The following is a 14,122-nucleotide window of genomic DNA, read 5'->3' on the forward strand; positions in this document are numbered from 1 at the left end:
CCTTTCGCCGCCATTAGCCGTCTGCCGATGATCATAGGACGTGGCCCGAAAATCTTGAGCAACCTTAGACGGCCAACAGTGGAGAAAAGCGCCAGAAATGTCATATAATCGCAACAGAATCGCTTCGCGACAGCACCCAGATATCGACAAGTGCAGACATGGTCACGCGGTCAACTTCGATGTCCTGTATGCAGCATCAGTTCGGCAGGGCGATTAGTTACGAAGAATGTTTGAATACATCCTTACCTCAGGGAGATGCATCGCTTAGATTTGAGGATGGAAGGAGCCGCTATTAATCGCCTACTGAGGGAGGCTAGGTGGCGGTGAGTGATAGGTGACGAAATGGTTGCGAACGCGACTGCTGGTCTCTAGGAGTCGGCGAGCGGTTGGGTCAGGTAGTGGCAGCGTCAGAATTGGATAATCGTGTGAGAGATAATGACCTGAAACGACTGCGCTCATAGGTGGTAGCGACGACCACTGGTCGTTCCTACCACCTACTTCCAACACTGCACATAGTTAGCAACAACAAATCGGCAACTGAAGCAAACAGCGCGATTATGCTCAATTCTCTACTTATCGAGGTTCCAGGAACGCGGAACGATTCCTTGATAACGAGGGAACGGTGTCGGTGTGTTTGAAGAGGATGTAGCTCTGGTTACAGTGAAAACAGCGTGCATACCTAGGCTCGTGAGTTTTTTTCGCGAGATCGCTTGTACATTTGATACTTCGGCGCTGGGCTGGCTAAAGCCGCCAGCAGGAGCCATCTCTTCAAACTTTGTAGACTCTGTTGAGGGCGATGGAAGTGACAATGGTCGCTCTTTGGACGAAGACAGTGCGGCCGTGTGTGGAAGCTGGACGAATGGTCGTCGAACACGGCGGCTCTTGCCTTGCTCGAAGTTCTGGTATACCTCGAAGACGACGTCCATTTTGGTACGCATTCTGCGCGTTACCACAGTGAGTGTATGGTCCGCTGCCATTTTCAACGCGAGTCCAACCTTGTCGCATCCTGGCATGTTACTATCGGCTTTGGGCACAGTACGAGCCCATCCTCGATGAATTATAGGCATGACTGAGAACTTCGTTTCTAAGTCACCGACCGAGACTGAGAATTGTACTGAGAAACGTGACTGAGAACTTCGGACGTTTCAAGCAAACTGAGAACTTCGCAGCATTTTTCGGTCTGAGGGCTTACCGATCAAGTCACGACGTTTTTGCTTCGGGATGTCAAGCTGCAATGTTCTTCCTCACGGTTCCGAAACCACACCTTCATCGTACCACTTAGGTAGCAGAAGTCAGCACAAGTGTATAAAGTAATGCTGACTTCTACCTTAAAAGGTACAAGTAATCGTAACCGCTTGCCTGTTTGTGATGTGCCAGTCTGCCCCCAAGGTCTGTGTCATTAGTGCCGATTAATGTTTTATATTCTCGAGAGTGTGACAGTATTGTAGTTCGTAGTTTCTGGACCATTTCTAAGCTCTGTCACTTGGCAAGAGCTCTTCGCAAGTACCCTTGCTAAGCTGTCACTGGGCCAGAGTACTCCGTCGTTTCACCATTGTGTGATGCTGTGAAAAGTACGGGAAAGAAATGAACCATTGGTGTGACTAGTTGAGGTCTGCAAATTGGGCTTGTTTGACGTTTGGAAGGTATGAAATCCGCGCAAACACAGAGACGCAAGAAAAGAAACGAACCTAGTGACTATCCAGAGATGGAAGTGGCCAAGATAGCTGGATAGGAATCACGCGCAACGCTCCAGCGATCATCGTTGTTTTGGATTTTCTCGAGAAAATCAGTCGTAAGAGAAAGTACAAAGGGAGACTGTCTTGAGGCATGTCGACTGCTGTCACAAAAACAGCAATAATCACAATGTGTGCGTTTGGGGTGCGTCGTTTAGTCGATGGCCATGTTTCGTGATTACAGGTCTAGACGTGCAGACTCATTTGAGCGTTAGTCTATTCCTCGTCGTTTGTTAGAATCAGGTAGGGCTCACAATTCCCAGGGAACAAAGCGGCCAAGATTGTTGCTCTGCATATACGATAGACTTAGAAAACTCAAGGAAGTTACTACATGTAGAAAATGACCGTAAGATCGCGATCAAGTAAACCACGCACACGGAGCGCTACCCTCGGGTTTATCGGCGTTGTCGTTGAAGCTGGCATCTACGGCAAGCGTCTAACACCCAATGCATATAGATACTATTTTTGTGTATTAGGGTGCATGAAAGCAATTGGGTTGATTGAGTCATTTATTACCTTCCCCTTTCCTTTTTTGTTAGTGCAGGTCTCGTTAAAATTAGAAAGGGGAAAAACCAAGGCGGTACTAATGGTAAGTGACTTTATGGTACAAAACATCATCTATATAGCATTACATATTCGCCAGATTGAGTTATTTCGATACAATTGAGTACTGAGTGTGCAAGACCTCGCGTAAAGTTTTATTTCAAGCCAATGAAGAGCACTATGTCTCTGTTGGGTTTTTTTATTCTACTTTCTTTGGAACCTCGTTTATTTCTTTCTCTGTCTACAATTCCACAGAGCTAAATGCATACACTGAAAAACTACCCTTCCCCGACCGTATAATACTTGTAGTACGATTGCACAAAAGGAGCAAAATTCCAAGGCTTATTTCTCTTTCTTAGACAAAATGGGAATGTGAACTAACACTCAATAATGACAAGGAAAGTATAGGGGGTGTCATTTGTAGTAATTATGTAAATGTCAAGAAAGTGAAGTGGACGAAAAGATAACTTGCCACCAGGCGCGACCGAACCTGCAAGTTTTGAATAACGCGTCCGATGCTTTACCAATTGAGCTGCGGCGTGGTCACCCCTCCGTCTACTTCATTGGGTATATCTGTGCATTTAAAACTGAAAGTATTAGTAAGCGCCGATCGTAGCCATGACGACGAGTGCGGGACAATCTTTTTCTGCCTGCTGGCGTTGCGTAGCATGTGATCTTTTTAAGAGCTGGCAGCTGACCAATAATCCTCCGCGTACAACCTGAAGGCATCAGGTCTGCCAGAACGAGACCCTCGCTTTGAATGAACACAAGAAGATAAATTCTAAGAGCTTGTTTTTCTTTGTTAGACACAATATTAATGAGAACTAACAGACAATAATGCCAAGGAAAGTATAGGGGATGTTATATGTAGAAATTATGACATAAATGTGAAGAAAGTAAAATGGGCGAAAAGATAAGCTGCCCCCGGCAGGGACCTAACCTGCAACCTTTTAATTACGTGTCCGATGCTCTAACAATTGAACTACGGCGGTGGTCATCTCCCCGTCCACTTCATTGAATATATCTGTGTATTTAGGAACGACTCGCCTCGTTATTTTCTATTTGAATCACTTCGCAGTCTTTTAACCCGCAGGAATGGCAAATAAGGGAATGGCCTGCAGAAATGGCAATGTTGCCATTGGTTTGGACCGGCCTGTTACGTTTTCCGGTGTGCAGACGGCCGCTCACGAAATCGCTCATTTGTAAGTGCTTTCGCATGCTCAAGAACGTTTGCTATTAACGATATGTGTTGACAAAGGAAATATAGACAAAATTTCGGCAGATCACCCGTATTTTGGGAACTGGTTTCATGCGAAACCGTCAGCGAGTACCTGTCTATGCTGTATTTTTTTCTGTTATGAGAGAAACGTTGCGAGATGGATCGACGGGTTTTTGTAGGTGTAGTGGTTATGTGCACATTCGTGGGCTTACCAGGCACGTGGGCTACGCTGGCTTTTAAAGGGCAGTTTATAGTCTGATACAACGTCACAGACCCGTGTTACAGAACAGACGTCAGTTTTTTGTAAACGAAGGGCACGCTGTGTGGGATGTCTTGAATATCATTAGTTAGCGTATTCTTCAGTGGTCGAGCAAAGCTCGAATACATCTTGCTGAGTCATAGGAGTGCATATAAAATGTTTAATAGACTCTTAAAAAAGTGGCGCCGACACTCGAGCCGCAGTTGACGTTAACCCGACCTGACGCCTGTATCATAGGAGTAAATATACACTGTTTATTACCTCGTTATAAATTTAGATGTCAAGCACTGCAACCATAATTGACGTTGCACCGACATGACGCCTTGATGGGATCTTTTCTAAAGGAGTTTCAAGAGCTAGCGTGGCTCTGCGGTAGAAACATAACTGCCACGTAGAATTATTCTTTGCACTCGTCGGATCAACGCTGCCGATGCCGGATTTTCTTAGCGCTATCGCGTTTATATTACCAATGTTTCTTTTCACCACTTCTGGATAGGTAAAAAGGTGAATCACCTATTACGAACAGGCTGCTGCGTAATCTCGATGATAGGTCCATCGATAAGTTAACCGAGGAGGTCAATCTCCTCTGGGCAGAAGGCCGAGTGCCGGAGGTCTGGAAGACCGCCTCGGTGGTACTCATTCCCAAGCCGGGCAAGGCACTCGCCAAGGAGAACCTACGTCCCATCTCCCTAACATCTTGCGTAGGGAAAGTGATGGAGCATGCGGTACACAACAGGGTCTCTCGGTATGTCGAGGATAAAGAGCTCTTTCCACACAACATGGTAGGCTTCAGGCCGGGTCTGTCCACCCAGGATGTGATGCTCCTGATTAAGAGGCAAATTATCGACCGACGAACCCTAGATATTCGGGGAATATTGGCCCTAGATCTCGCCAAAGCGTTTGATACTATTTCACATAAGTTCATCCTGGAGGCGGTCGAGAGCATGGGGTAGGACCAAGGTTCCACGCCTATGTTCGCGCCTTCCTCAGGGACCGCAAAGCAACCATAAAGATTGGGCAGTCAAAATCAGGAACCTTCACCCTGGGTGCGAGGGGCACGCCGCAGGGTGCGGTAATTTCGCCTCTCTTGTTCAACATAGCCATGAAAGGCCTCTCGGAGCGTCTTTCCACTGTAGCCAATACAAACCACGCCCTATATGCCGACGACATTACTGTCTGGTGCATGGGAGGTTCGGATGCTGAGGTGGAGGAAGCGCTCCAGATGGCGCTGTCTATCACAGAAAGTTTTTTGGAGGACACGGGGCTTCGGCTGTCACCCTCCAAATCGGAGTTGCTTCTCTACAGACCTGTTAGGCGTGGGAGGAGGCCCCACTCACCGCTTGATCAGGTACAGATTGCGCTAACCACAAGGGACGGGCAAGCGATTCCCAGAGTGAACTGCATCCGAATATTAGGTTTCCTTCTTGAATGCAACGGCCGAAACACACAGGTTTTGGCCCGCATCACCTCCAAGACGGAGAACATGATTCGGCTTATTTTACGGGTTTCAAACCGCAGGGGAGGGCTGAGGGAAAGTAATCTCCTTCGGCTCTACCACGCGTTCCTCATGAGCCATATTATTTACGTCGCATCATCTCTAAATTGGTCTAAACGCGAGAAGGATAAACTCGACACTTTAATGCGGAAAAGTATTAAAAGGGTGCTAGGACTCCCCATGAGTACCTGCACGGACAGGCTCATGAACCTGGGCATGCACAACACCCTCTCGGAGGTGATTGAGGCACAGCAACTAGCTCAGGTCGCGCGGCTCTCCTCCACCAAGGCTGGGCAGCGTCTCCTACAGTCGCTTGGATGTCATCATACGGGCAGTGCGGAACAGAAGATATTTTTATCACAAACAATGAAGGGTACTTATGAGGTGGAACCCTTCCCGCGTAATGTACATCCGCGGTACAATGTTGGCCGGTGAACGGCACGGGCCAAGTCTCTGCTTGACTTCGTAGGTAAATCCCCGGGAAAGGTGGCTTTCGTCGATGCGGCGCAGTATGGCCGCTCGGACAGCTTTGCGGCCGTGGTTGTTGATCATCGAGGTCGCGTACTAAACTCAGCTTCCGTTAGGAAGGTGTCTGCCTCCGTAGCAGAGCAGGTAGCGATAGCTCTAGCTATGAAGGACCCTTCGCGTCCTGAGATATTCACCGACTCTAGGGCTGCCCTCCGGGCCTTCGCTTCGGGTGTAGTCTCAAGAGAGGCTGCCGCTATTCTCAGTTCGAGGGCTGTAGGAGGCTTTCACACAATTACCTGGTTCCCGGCCCACATGGGCTCAGGGGTTCATCCGACAGTTCCCAACGTCAACGAACTTGCCCATAACCGTGCGCGAGAAATCACGTGCCGCGGCGGTGCGGGCGGGTCCGGAGGCGGCTTCACGGAGAGCTTCAGGGATCCACTTGGCACCTTCAACGAAGTTACTTCGCACTATCAACTGTCAAGGCGGCGATACCCCCTCCCGCATTCCAAGCTTACTAGGCCGCAGTCGTCGGTTCTCCGGATGCTGCCGGCAGGTTCCTTCCCGTCTCGCAGCACGTTTAGCCACTTTGCTGAAGGCATAAATACAGGATGTCCTAGCTGTGGGGCGGATAATTGCACACTCGATCATATGCTCTGGCAGTGCCCGGCGTTACTTAGCGCAAAATTCAGCACAGAAGAGGACTGGGAGAGGGCTCTTAAAAGCAACGAGCTCTCAGTCCAGCTGTCGGCAGTCCAGGAGGCCTGCGAACGGGCGGAGGGCCACGGTCTTCCAGTACCGGCGTGGGCGCCACCAGCAACTGCGGCGGGCCCCCCTTCGGGGGTTGTCTGATCGGGGTTCTCCAGGACCAAATAAAGTTCATTTCATCATCACCTATGGCTCATACCCACATACCGCGGCCCGAGATATGCGTGTATGTTCCACACGTGACTGGGCGAAGAAGTTACGTGACGTACTCGACAGGATTTTCGTGTTATTCATGCCATGACCAGACAGTGATATCTTCATACCCTCATGCCCTCCTATGCCAATTTTCGTTTTTACCAAGATAAGGAAGCGACCACGACAGCACCCCGACGTAGGCGGCTACATACATAGATAGATAGATAGATAGATAGATAGATAGATAGATAGATAGATAGATAGATAGATAGATAGATAGATAGATAGATAGATAGACAGACAGACAGACAGACAGACAGACAGACAGACAGACAGACAGACAGACAGACAGACAGACAGACAGACAGATAGATAGATAGATAGATAGATAGATAGATAGATAGATAGATAGATAGATAGATAGATAGATAGATAGATAGATAGATACGATCAAACTGCCTTTTGTTCGTGAATAAATGCTTCGCATTTAAAAATGGAGACGGAGCAGCTGGCGGAGCGCGTTCACGGTCACGTGTGCAGCATGGATTCGGCGCCTGTGCATCCGAGAGCTTCGTGAAGCAGCGCTACATAATTCGTGCCTTGGCATTCCTGTAACCCTAGTCAGGTAGACTCCGAGACTTGCGATATTTGTGCATGTATCTCGCAGGCCACAGTAGGCGAACACTGTAGAAGACGAGAAAAACATCGTGCATATCTCAATGACATTCTCAAAAAGACGGCTGCGTCCGCTATGACCTTTATTATTTGCATCCATTGGAATTTTTTGCTAAGGAACAATGCCTCCGAAGCCAACACAACGTTTCCTGCTACAGAAGCTAACGTAAACTAGGAGTAATACATGTAGAGTGCAAACGGGGAACATGTAAGCAATCTATACTTTGCAGAGTACCTTTTGAAGAAACCTGGAGTTTCACGTAAACCTGCCTGGCACGGAGAATAAATCGTAAAAAAATCATGAAAGTAGAAGTGCTATAACTGTGGACATAAACGTGAAACGCCGGAGTCTACGTTTACGAAAAGATTTATCGAAAGCTTAAGCAAGGCTTATATAATATGCTGACAAGGTTTCCTTGTCACAGTAGTGGAGCTGTCATACGCTTTAAAAAAACGCATGGCAGCTACATTACTGTGAAGCCTGCGGAAGTGCGTCACACGGGCACCCAGCAATTTCCGTTTGTAAAGTTCTCACTGCTCCGTTCACCAAAGCGTCAATGACGCCAATGTTTGGGGTAGGCATGTGGGGTTTCCCCGGCAAGAGTAGAATCTTGTTAGGCAGATTCATAAACTCGGAGTTGACATGTGCGCTTCTTTTGCGGCGCTTTATCAACTGCCTGCTTGTTACGGCAGTTGAGATAAGCGTCGTCTGCAGCGAGTTCCGTTAGGTTGTTTCCCCCATCACATGTAGTCACGTAGCGACGCAGCGACGCGCCGGCGCACGGGGAGGGTCATTCATTGGCTCGCTCAGCGATGCGGTGGCGCCCTCTCGTGACGTCCCGCCGGAGAAAACTGTATGTATGTCTCCGAACGTTTTAGCAATTTTAAGTTAATTAATGTGATTGCGCCTTGGCTATTTGTGTTATTAAAATATTTTAGACATTCTTCGGTCATTTTAACCCGAGTTTGGCATTTCTAGCCTTGTTATGGCCTGCATTGTGCGCTTTACTGTGAGCGTGATCAAGTCACATCAGATGGATGGACGACAAGCCGGTTCCTCAAAGTGCTCTGTACTTTAAGCAAACATGAGAAGAAAATCCGGACAGCGGCTGCCGGTGCAGCGGTGCCTCGCTTCTATCTCAGCAAACGACTCGATGTTGCATTTTTGATTCGTTCTTCGTAACCTATGTCATAGGAAAGAGTGGCTGCTATTGGACGCGCATTTTACACGTGAACAGTGGTATATTTTACTTTGTATTCTTAGCTTTTCGCCGACTATGGCTCAAATGTGTGTTTTATATGCCCCCTAGGTTAAAAAATAAACTCCACCAAATGCTAGCTTCATTGATGTGGGCTATACGCGTATCTTTTATCTTATGAATCATGATACTTCGTATGGATGGATGGATGGATGAATAAATTTTATTTCGGTCCCTCGGAACACGCCCTAGCACGTTGCGGGCCGCTCCCACGTCGTAACAGAAAGACGAAGTCTCCCTGCTGCGTCGCGGGCCCGTTGGACTGCCCATAGTTGTTTCGTATGAAGTATAGAACCTACATATACTGAAACACCTCCTGCTGAATATATTATGATACAGATACAAGATGCACACGACTACCTATACACAGTATCGAAGATGGTTGTATCTTTGATGCCGCCCAACTTGGTCACGAACGCATTCATTGCTTCGCCCTTAGGGGAAAAAGTGACTTTTTTGAACGCAAGCACCATTCAAGATGATGTTATTTTTCTGCTGAGTAGGCGACTGTTGGCGGAGTTACGAATGCCCGAGTTATATACTATTTGCTGTAAACAAAGATAATCCGGATATTCGGGAAGAATACCACGTCTCCGGCACTATATTTGCATAAAGCATGAGCAGTGCGAGGTGAATTTGGGATTTTGATCACCTTAAAGTAATTTATGGTAGTAAATAAAAATGACAGACGGCTTTGTTGGCAAGCAACGTTATTGTCTGAATTGTTAGCTGTCCTGAACTGAACCAATGCGCTGTCCTGAACTTTCTTATATGGTAGCAACATTTGTTTTGAATCAAAGATAACATTTATGCCACGTATCAAGTTCTCCTTGATATGCAAATGGAACACGGTGAGAGACAGCGATCGTCTCCGCTCGCTGGAACCAAATACAGAACCATTTCACTCACGAATGGCAGTTGTCAGTATTTGACGTCTGGAAGTTTTCGCCCATTGCTACTTCGATGATTCGAGGAGGACAGTTGTAGTCATACGAAAAATAATAAACTCTCCAGCCACTTATAGCCCAAAGTTGCTAAAGTTAAACTAAAAAAAACTATAAAGTGACCCGACGTTTCGGGACCGATTCGGTCCCTTCCTCAGGGGTGACTTCCTCCCTCAAGAGTCCTTCCTCAAGAGTCACCCCTGGGGAAGGGACCGAATCGGTCCCGAAACGTCGGGTCACTTTATAGTTTTTTAAAGTTTAAGTTTAACAACTTTGGACTATAGGTGACTGGAGGGTTTATTATTTTTCGCATGAATTTTCACCCAGCCAGACAGATCTCTGTCGAATATGTTCACATTTAAACAGTTGTAGTCAGCAGGACAAGGCCAATAAGCTAGCTCATTTATTGGGCAGTAAAGGTTTGTCGAACATGGCTTACTAATCGTGTGTAACGTAAAAGAATGTGGAATTATAATTACTTACAGCACACAGTCAAGTGCCAGCACCGAATTGCACGCACTTTCGTTTCGATTGCGGGCAGCATGCGGAGCCCGTAGACACAACCTTCTCCTCTATTTCCTTCCTACTTATTCCCTGTGAATATCGCTTAGATGAATAATGGAAATTTTTACAGGTTGGACGCTAATCACGACGGACAAGGGAAAGCAAAGAATTGCTCTGTCGAGGAGGGTTATATAATGACTAGCCCACGAAGAAGTGGAAATAATAGCTGTGCGTTCTCCAGCTGCAGCAAGAAAGAGATCGCCGAATTTTTAAGGTACGCTTCCTCACAAAGTAACCACACACGATCTACTCGAACTCCTGACCTGTACAGATGGCCGGTATTATACGGGTGCCCGTGCGCCAGCTTTCGTTCCATCTCTCGCTGTTCATGTTGCTTCTATAACCTGTTCGTAGCAGTGTTGCGGAATGGGCGCCTCCATTCCATTCCAATTCCATTCCGGGGAATTAGCACTTGCCGCAATTCCATTCCTTTCAATTCCTCGGAATGAAAAAACAGCCCATTCCCACTCCGGGAATAGCCGAGCAGTTCAATTCCATTCCTGTAATTCCTCAACGTAGGAAAGGCATCTTGATACTTTTAACGAGCTAAGAATGAACGCCCCATAAACCTGATATCATCACATGCATTAAGAACGTGGGTTATCTACAGAACTACGAACCGAAGTTATCTCACATGTTTTTTTGAAGGTAAGCGTACTCCGCTTCTAGTATATGTATCGATGAGTGGCTAACACTCGTGTCAATATCCTGTTTTATCGAGACTGCCTCAATCATTTCCCTTGCCGTCTGGTGCTTGCGAGCGAACAAGCCCTGCGTCGCCTCAAAAAGCGGCGAACATCCATCACAACTTTTACAATGCATCGCCAAGTGTGTGTACGGCGTGCCTTTTAAGGAGATAAGGTGCTTTCTGACACGTACATTCAGGCAGCACCCTGTCTGTCCACTGTATGAAGCACCACATGAGAAGGGCACGCGCTACACCACTGCGAACTGACACGCAACGAACTTCTTCCGGTGATTCACGCCACAACCATTTTTTGCGCCTGCTTCTTTTTCCTTCACTTTTTTGTCAATGGCTGCACACACCGTACCAACCCTGTTTTTTGCTGAAAACAGCAAGCGTACACCATATCTTGTCGAGACCTTTTTTAAGCGGTTTAAACGCACCAACTTTTGTCGCATCATGAGCCTGCGGTATTGTTAGGTGCACAATGAAGTTGTCAGGGCAATATAGAGTTCCGTTGGGAATGAAAACACTCAATATTTGAGGGAGAACTTTCAACCGTTTCAGGTATTTCCGGGTGCCTTCTTCGGCAGGATATACAGTTGAAACTCGGTTTAACAAAGTGATTACAGCGCTCGGATTATTTCGCGAAATTCGGAATTCATAAAATCGGGAAAGGGATTTTTCGGTCCACGCAAATGCAAAACTGTAACATAGCAAGGCACGAAATGCTACCACTACATTTTACTTGGCGAACCCACGCCTGCACGTGTGAAAAGACCACGAGGATGGCGCTGACATAGAGCCTCCCATGTCCGGGTGATGCAGACCACATAGACAGTCACGTCAGGCGATGAGAGGCTGCCGACACAAAAACTCAAAGCTAGCGATAGCTGCGATTGTGCGAGCAAGCAAGAAAGTTGCCAGGAGACGATCATTGCCGTCTTTCGCATAAACCATGAAACAACCAAAGCAACCACCGTAGTTTCCCTGCGTGGGCATTTGCAGGTACAATAAATCAAAGCGGCCTCTAGAACCATCTTGCACTTAAGAGCGGTAGTGCCTATTCAGTCCATTGTTTCGTGCCTGTGAGCAGCGTGCAGCCTCGTCCCAATAAAACTATGGTCGTGACTATGGCGGCTACACGTTCTAACTCGACAGCGTTGAGTCCACGCTCAGTGAAAAACGTCAATGCCAAATTTAGGAAGATATCACCCAATTGTTACTGTTTTGGGGGGTATAAAATGCGTTAAATCGGGTTAGGAGCCAAGTTATTTTCGTTAATCCGGGTTGATTACAACATTAAACCCTATGGGCACCTGCCGGAGAATGGAAATTTCTTCTTAAGATGGGGAACTTCGTAAAATCGGCTTTCGATAGATCGAGTCTTAACTGTATACCTGTCATTCTGCAGGCTGAACGAATCGAGTTGCTTATTCGAAGACAATGCATGTCACGTCATTTCTCTGCCAAACAAAGCGGCGAACCTTCCGGGAGATGTGATGGATGGGCCAACGTTCTGCAAGGAATACTACAGGCCGCCCAGGTACAAAAACTCCACTTACATAAAGGTAGGATGGCTTTAAAGCAGAAAACGTATTTTATATTCTTCGCGCATATTCGAAGATTGGATTGATGACGTCGTTACCAACCATGGTACCGAACTCAAGGTTATAAAATTCAGGTTCCCCTGCCCTATCAGAAAAATAGGAGCAGGCGAAGCTTGGCCTGAGGTGCTACTTCTTTCTTTCTATCTTTCTTTCGCATTGCGCATTGCTCCCTCCTAAGTGTTTCCTTCCTCCATGCCGGGAATTGAACCTTCATCCACGTGCTTGGGCGCTGAGCCGTGCTCCCAACTAAGGTTGCAGAAGTAGCGTCTCTTCCTCTCCTCAACCTCTCCTCCTCCTACTCAACATAGCACTTCAATTGCTTCAGTCAACAACGACGGTCATGCTATTCATATCCAGGCAACAAAAGAATGTGGGAACGTGCAATCACAAGTCAACTCGATAAATTGAATAAAAAATCAAATTGCCGCATCAGAAACGGCTGATCACCGACGAGTCCCCGATCGAAACAGCATCCATTACTAGAAAACTGCAACGATTGGTTCTGGGGTTCCTCAATGATCAGTACTTCGTCCCCTGCTATTCCCATTTGATATAAATGACTTACCTACTACTGTTACGTCAACAAGTCCTTTATACGCCGATGACTGTGTGATTTGTTGTAAAATATTTAATGACAACGATATTAATTCTCTGCAGGCAGATATCAATAACATACTTCATTGGTGTCATATTTGGAAAATGAAACTAAACATTAAAAATGCAAGTCTATGAGGATTTCTCGGTCGAATCCAACATGTCCAACTTAGTTTCTTCATAGTCACCCCCTTGAAACTGTAACATCTTAATGGTATTTCATCGTCCATATAACTTACACTCTGTCCTTGAAATTACACCCAAAGCTAATCAAACATTGGGTTACCTTCGAAGAAACTTCGTTCTTGCTCCATCGGCAGTAATGTTATTACTACATATCACACCCGTCCATCCTCAAATAGAATACGCTTCATCTGTTTGGGCCTCTGGTCAGGTAACATTATCACACATGTTGGAATCCATTCGGAATCGTGGTGCAGCTTGTTTCATTTTGGCTAACTGCCATCGTTCAGCTAGTGTCACCCAAATGAAGGCATGCCTAAACCTCATCCCACTAGCTACTCGCGAAAACGAATCGCATTTGCCTGTTTCATAAAATTTTTATAGTAATCCAAAACTTCCCTAATAAGCGAACATGCTCCCTTCATTTCTCTTCGCCTTAATCACCAACAAAAAGTCACTGTCTCCCATTGCAACCCAGTAACATACGCCCAATCATATCTCCCAAGAACTTGTAATGAATGGAATTCCCTGCCTGCGTCGTTAACAAGCATCACTGGCTCCATTCAATTTAAGAATATTCTTCTGTTCAATGATTGATTTATTTTGCTCATTGTCTTCACCATCTAATAAAAATAAAAATATTCTTCATGATTTGCTTTTTTATGATATAAGGTGCTAGCAGTATTCATCTTTTTGCCTCAATCGCTTGCTGTATATGTATGGCATGTGCTTTCTGTTTCTTGTTTTTTATTCTTGTGCATTTCCGTTGCCCTCTGCAACGTACAGTGTACCCTGAGGGTAAAATAAATAAATAAATGGCATAGTGACGTATAGTATAGGGAGGCAGCTGGAAGGAAAGTAAGGATGAGGATGAGTGATGCGAGAGTGAGAAGGAGGAAAAAGAGGAAGGGGAGAGGGAAAAATAGCATAGCTGTGTATGGCACCATACATGCAAAATCATGTATAGCGTAGCCATGTAGTATAATAT

At 46.3% G+C, this 14,122-nt stretch overlaps 1 protein-coding gene across 2 annotated transcripts in view; it reads left to right on the top strand.

Annotated features, from left to right (window-relative positions):
- The window catches only part of LOC119391360 (venom metalloproteinase antarease-like TtrivMP_A), a 104,677-nt gene that overhangs the window by 86,026 nt on the left and 4,529 nt on the right, over positions 1-14,122 (top strand). For both annotated transcript variants that reach the window (XM_049414754.1, XM_049414755.1), the window contains 4 exons: positions 2,273-2,322; positions 3,370-3,478; positions 10,133-10,276; positions 12,162-12,318. In XM_049414754.1, the coding sequence (XP_049270711.1) occupies positions 2,273-2,322; positions 3,370-3,478; positions 10,133-10,276; positions 12,162-12,318 (460 nt within the window). The remainder of the gene's footprint in view (positions 1-2,272; positions 2,323-3,369; positions 3,479-10,132; positions 10,277-12,161; positions 12,319-14,122) is intronic.

This window comes from Rhipicephalus sanguineus, chromosome 4, assembly GCF_013339695.2.
Source record: "Rhipicephalus sanguineus isolate Rsan-2018 chromosome 4, BIME_Rsan_1.4, whole genome shotgun sequence".
Classification (NCBI taxonomy): Eukaryota; Metazoa; Arthropoda; class Arachnida; order Ixodida; family Ixodidae; genus Rhipicephalus; species Rhipicephalus sanguineus.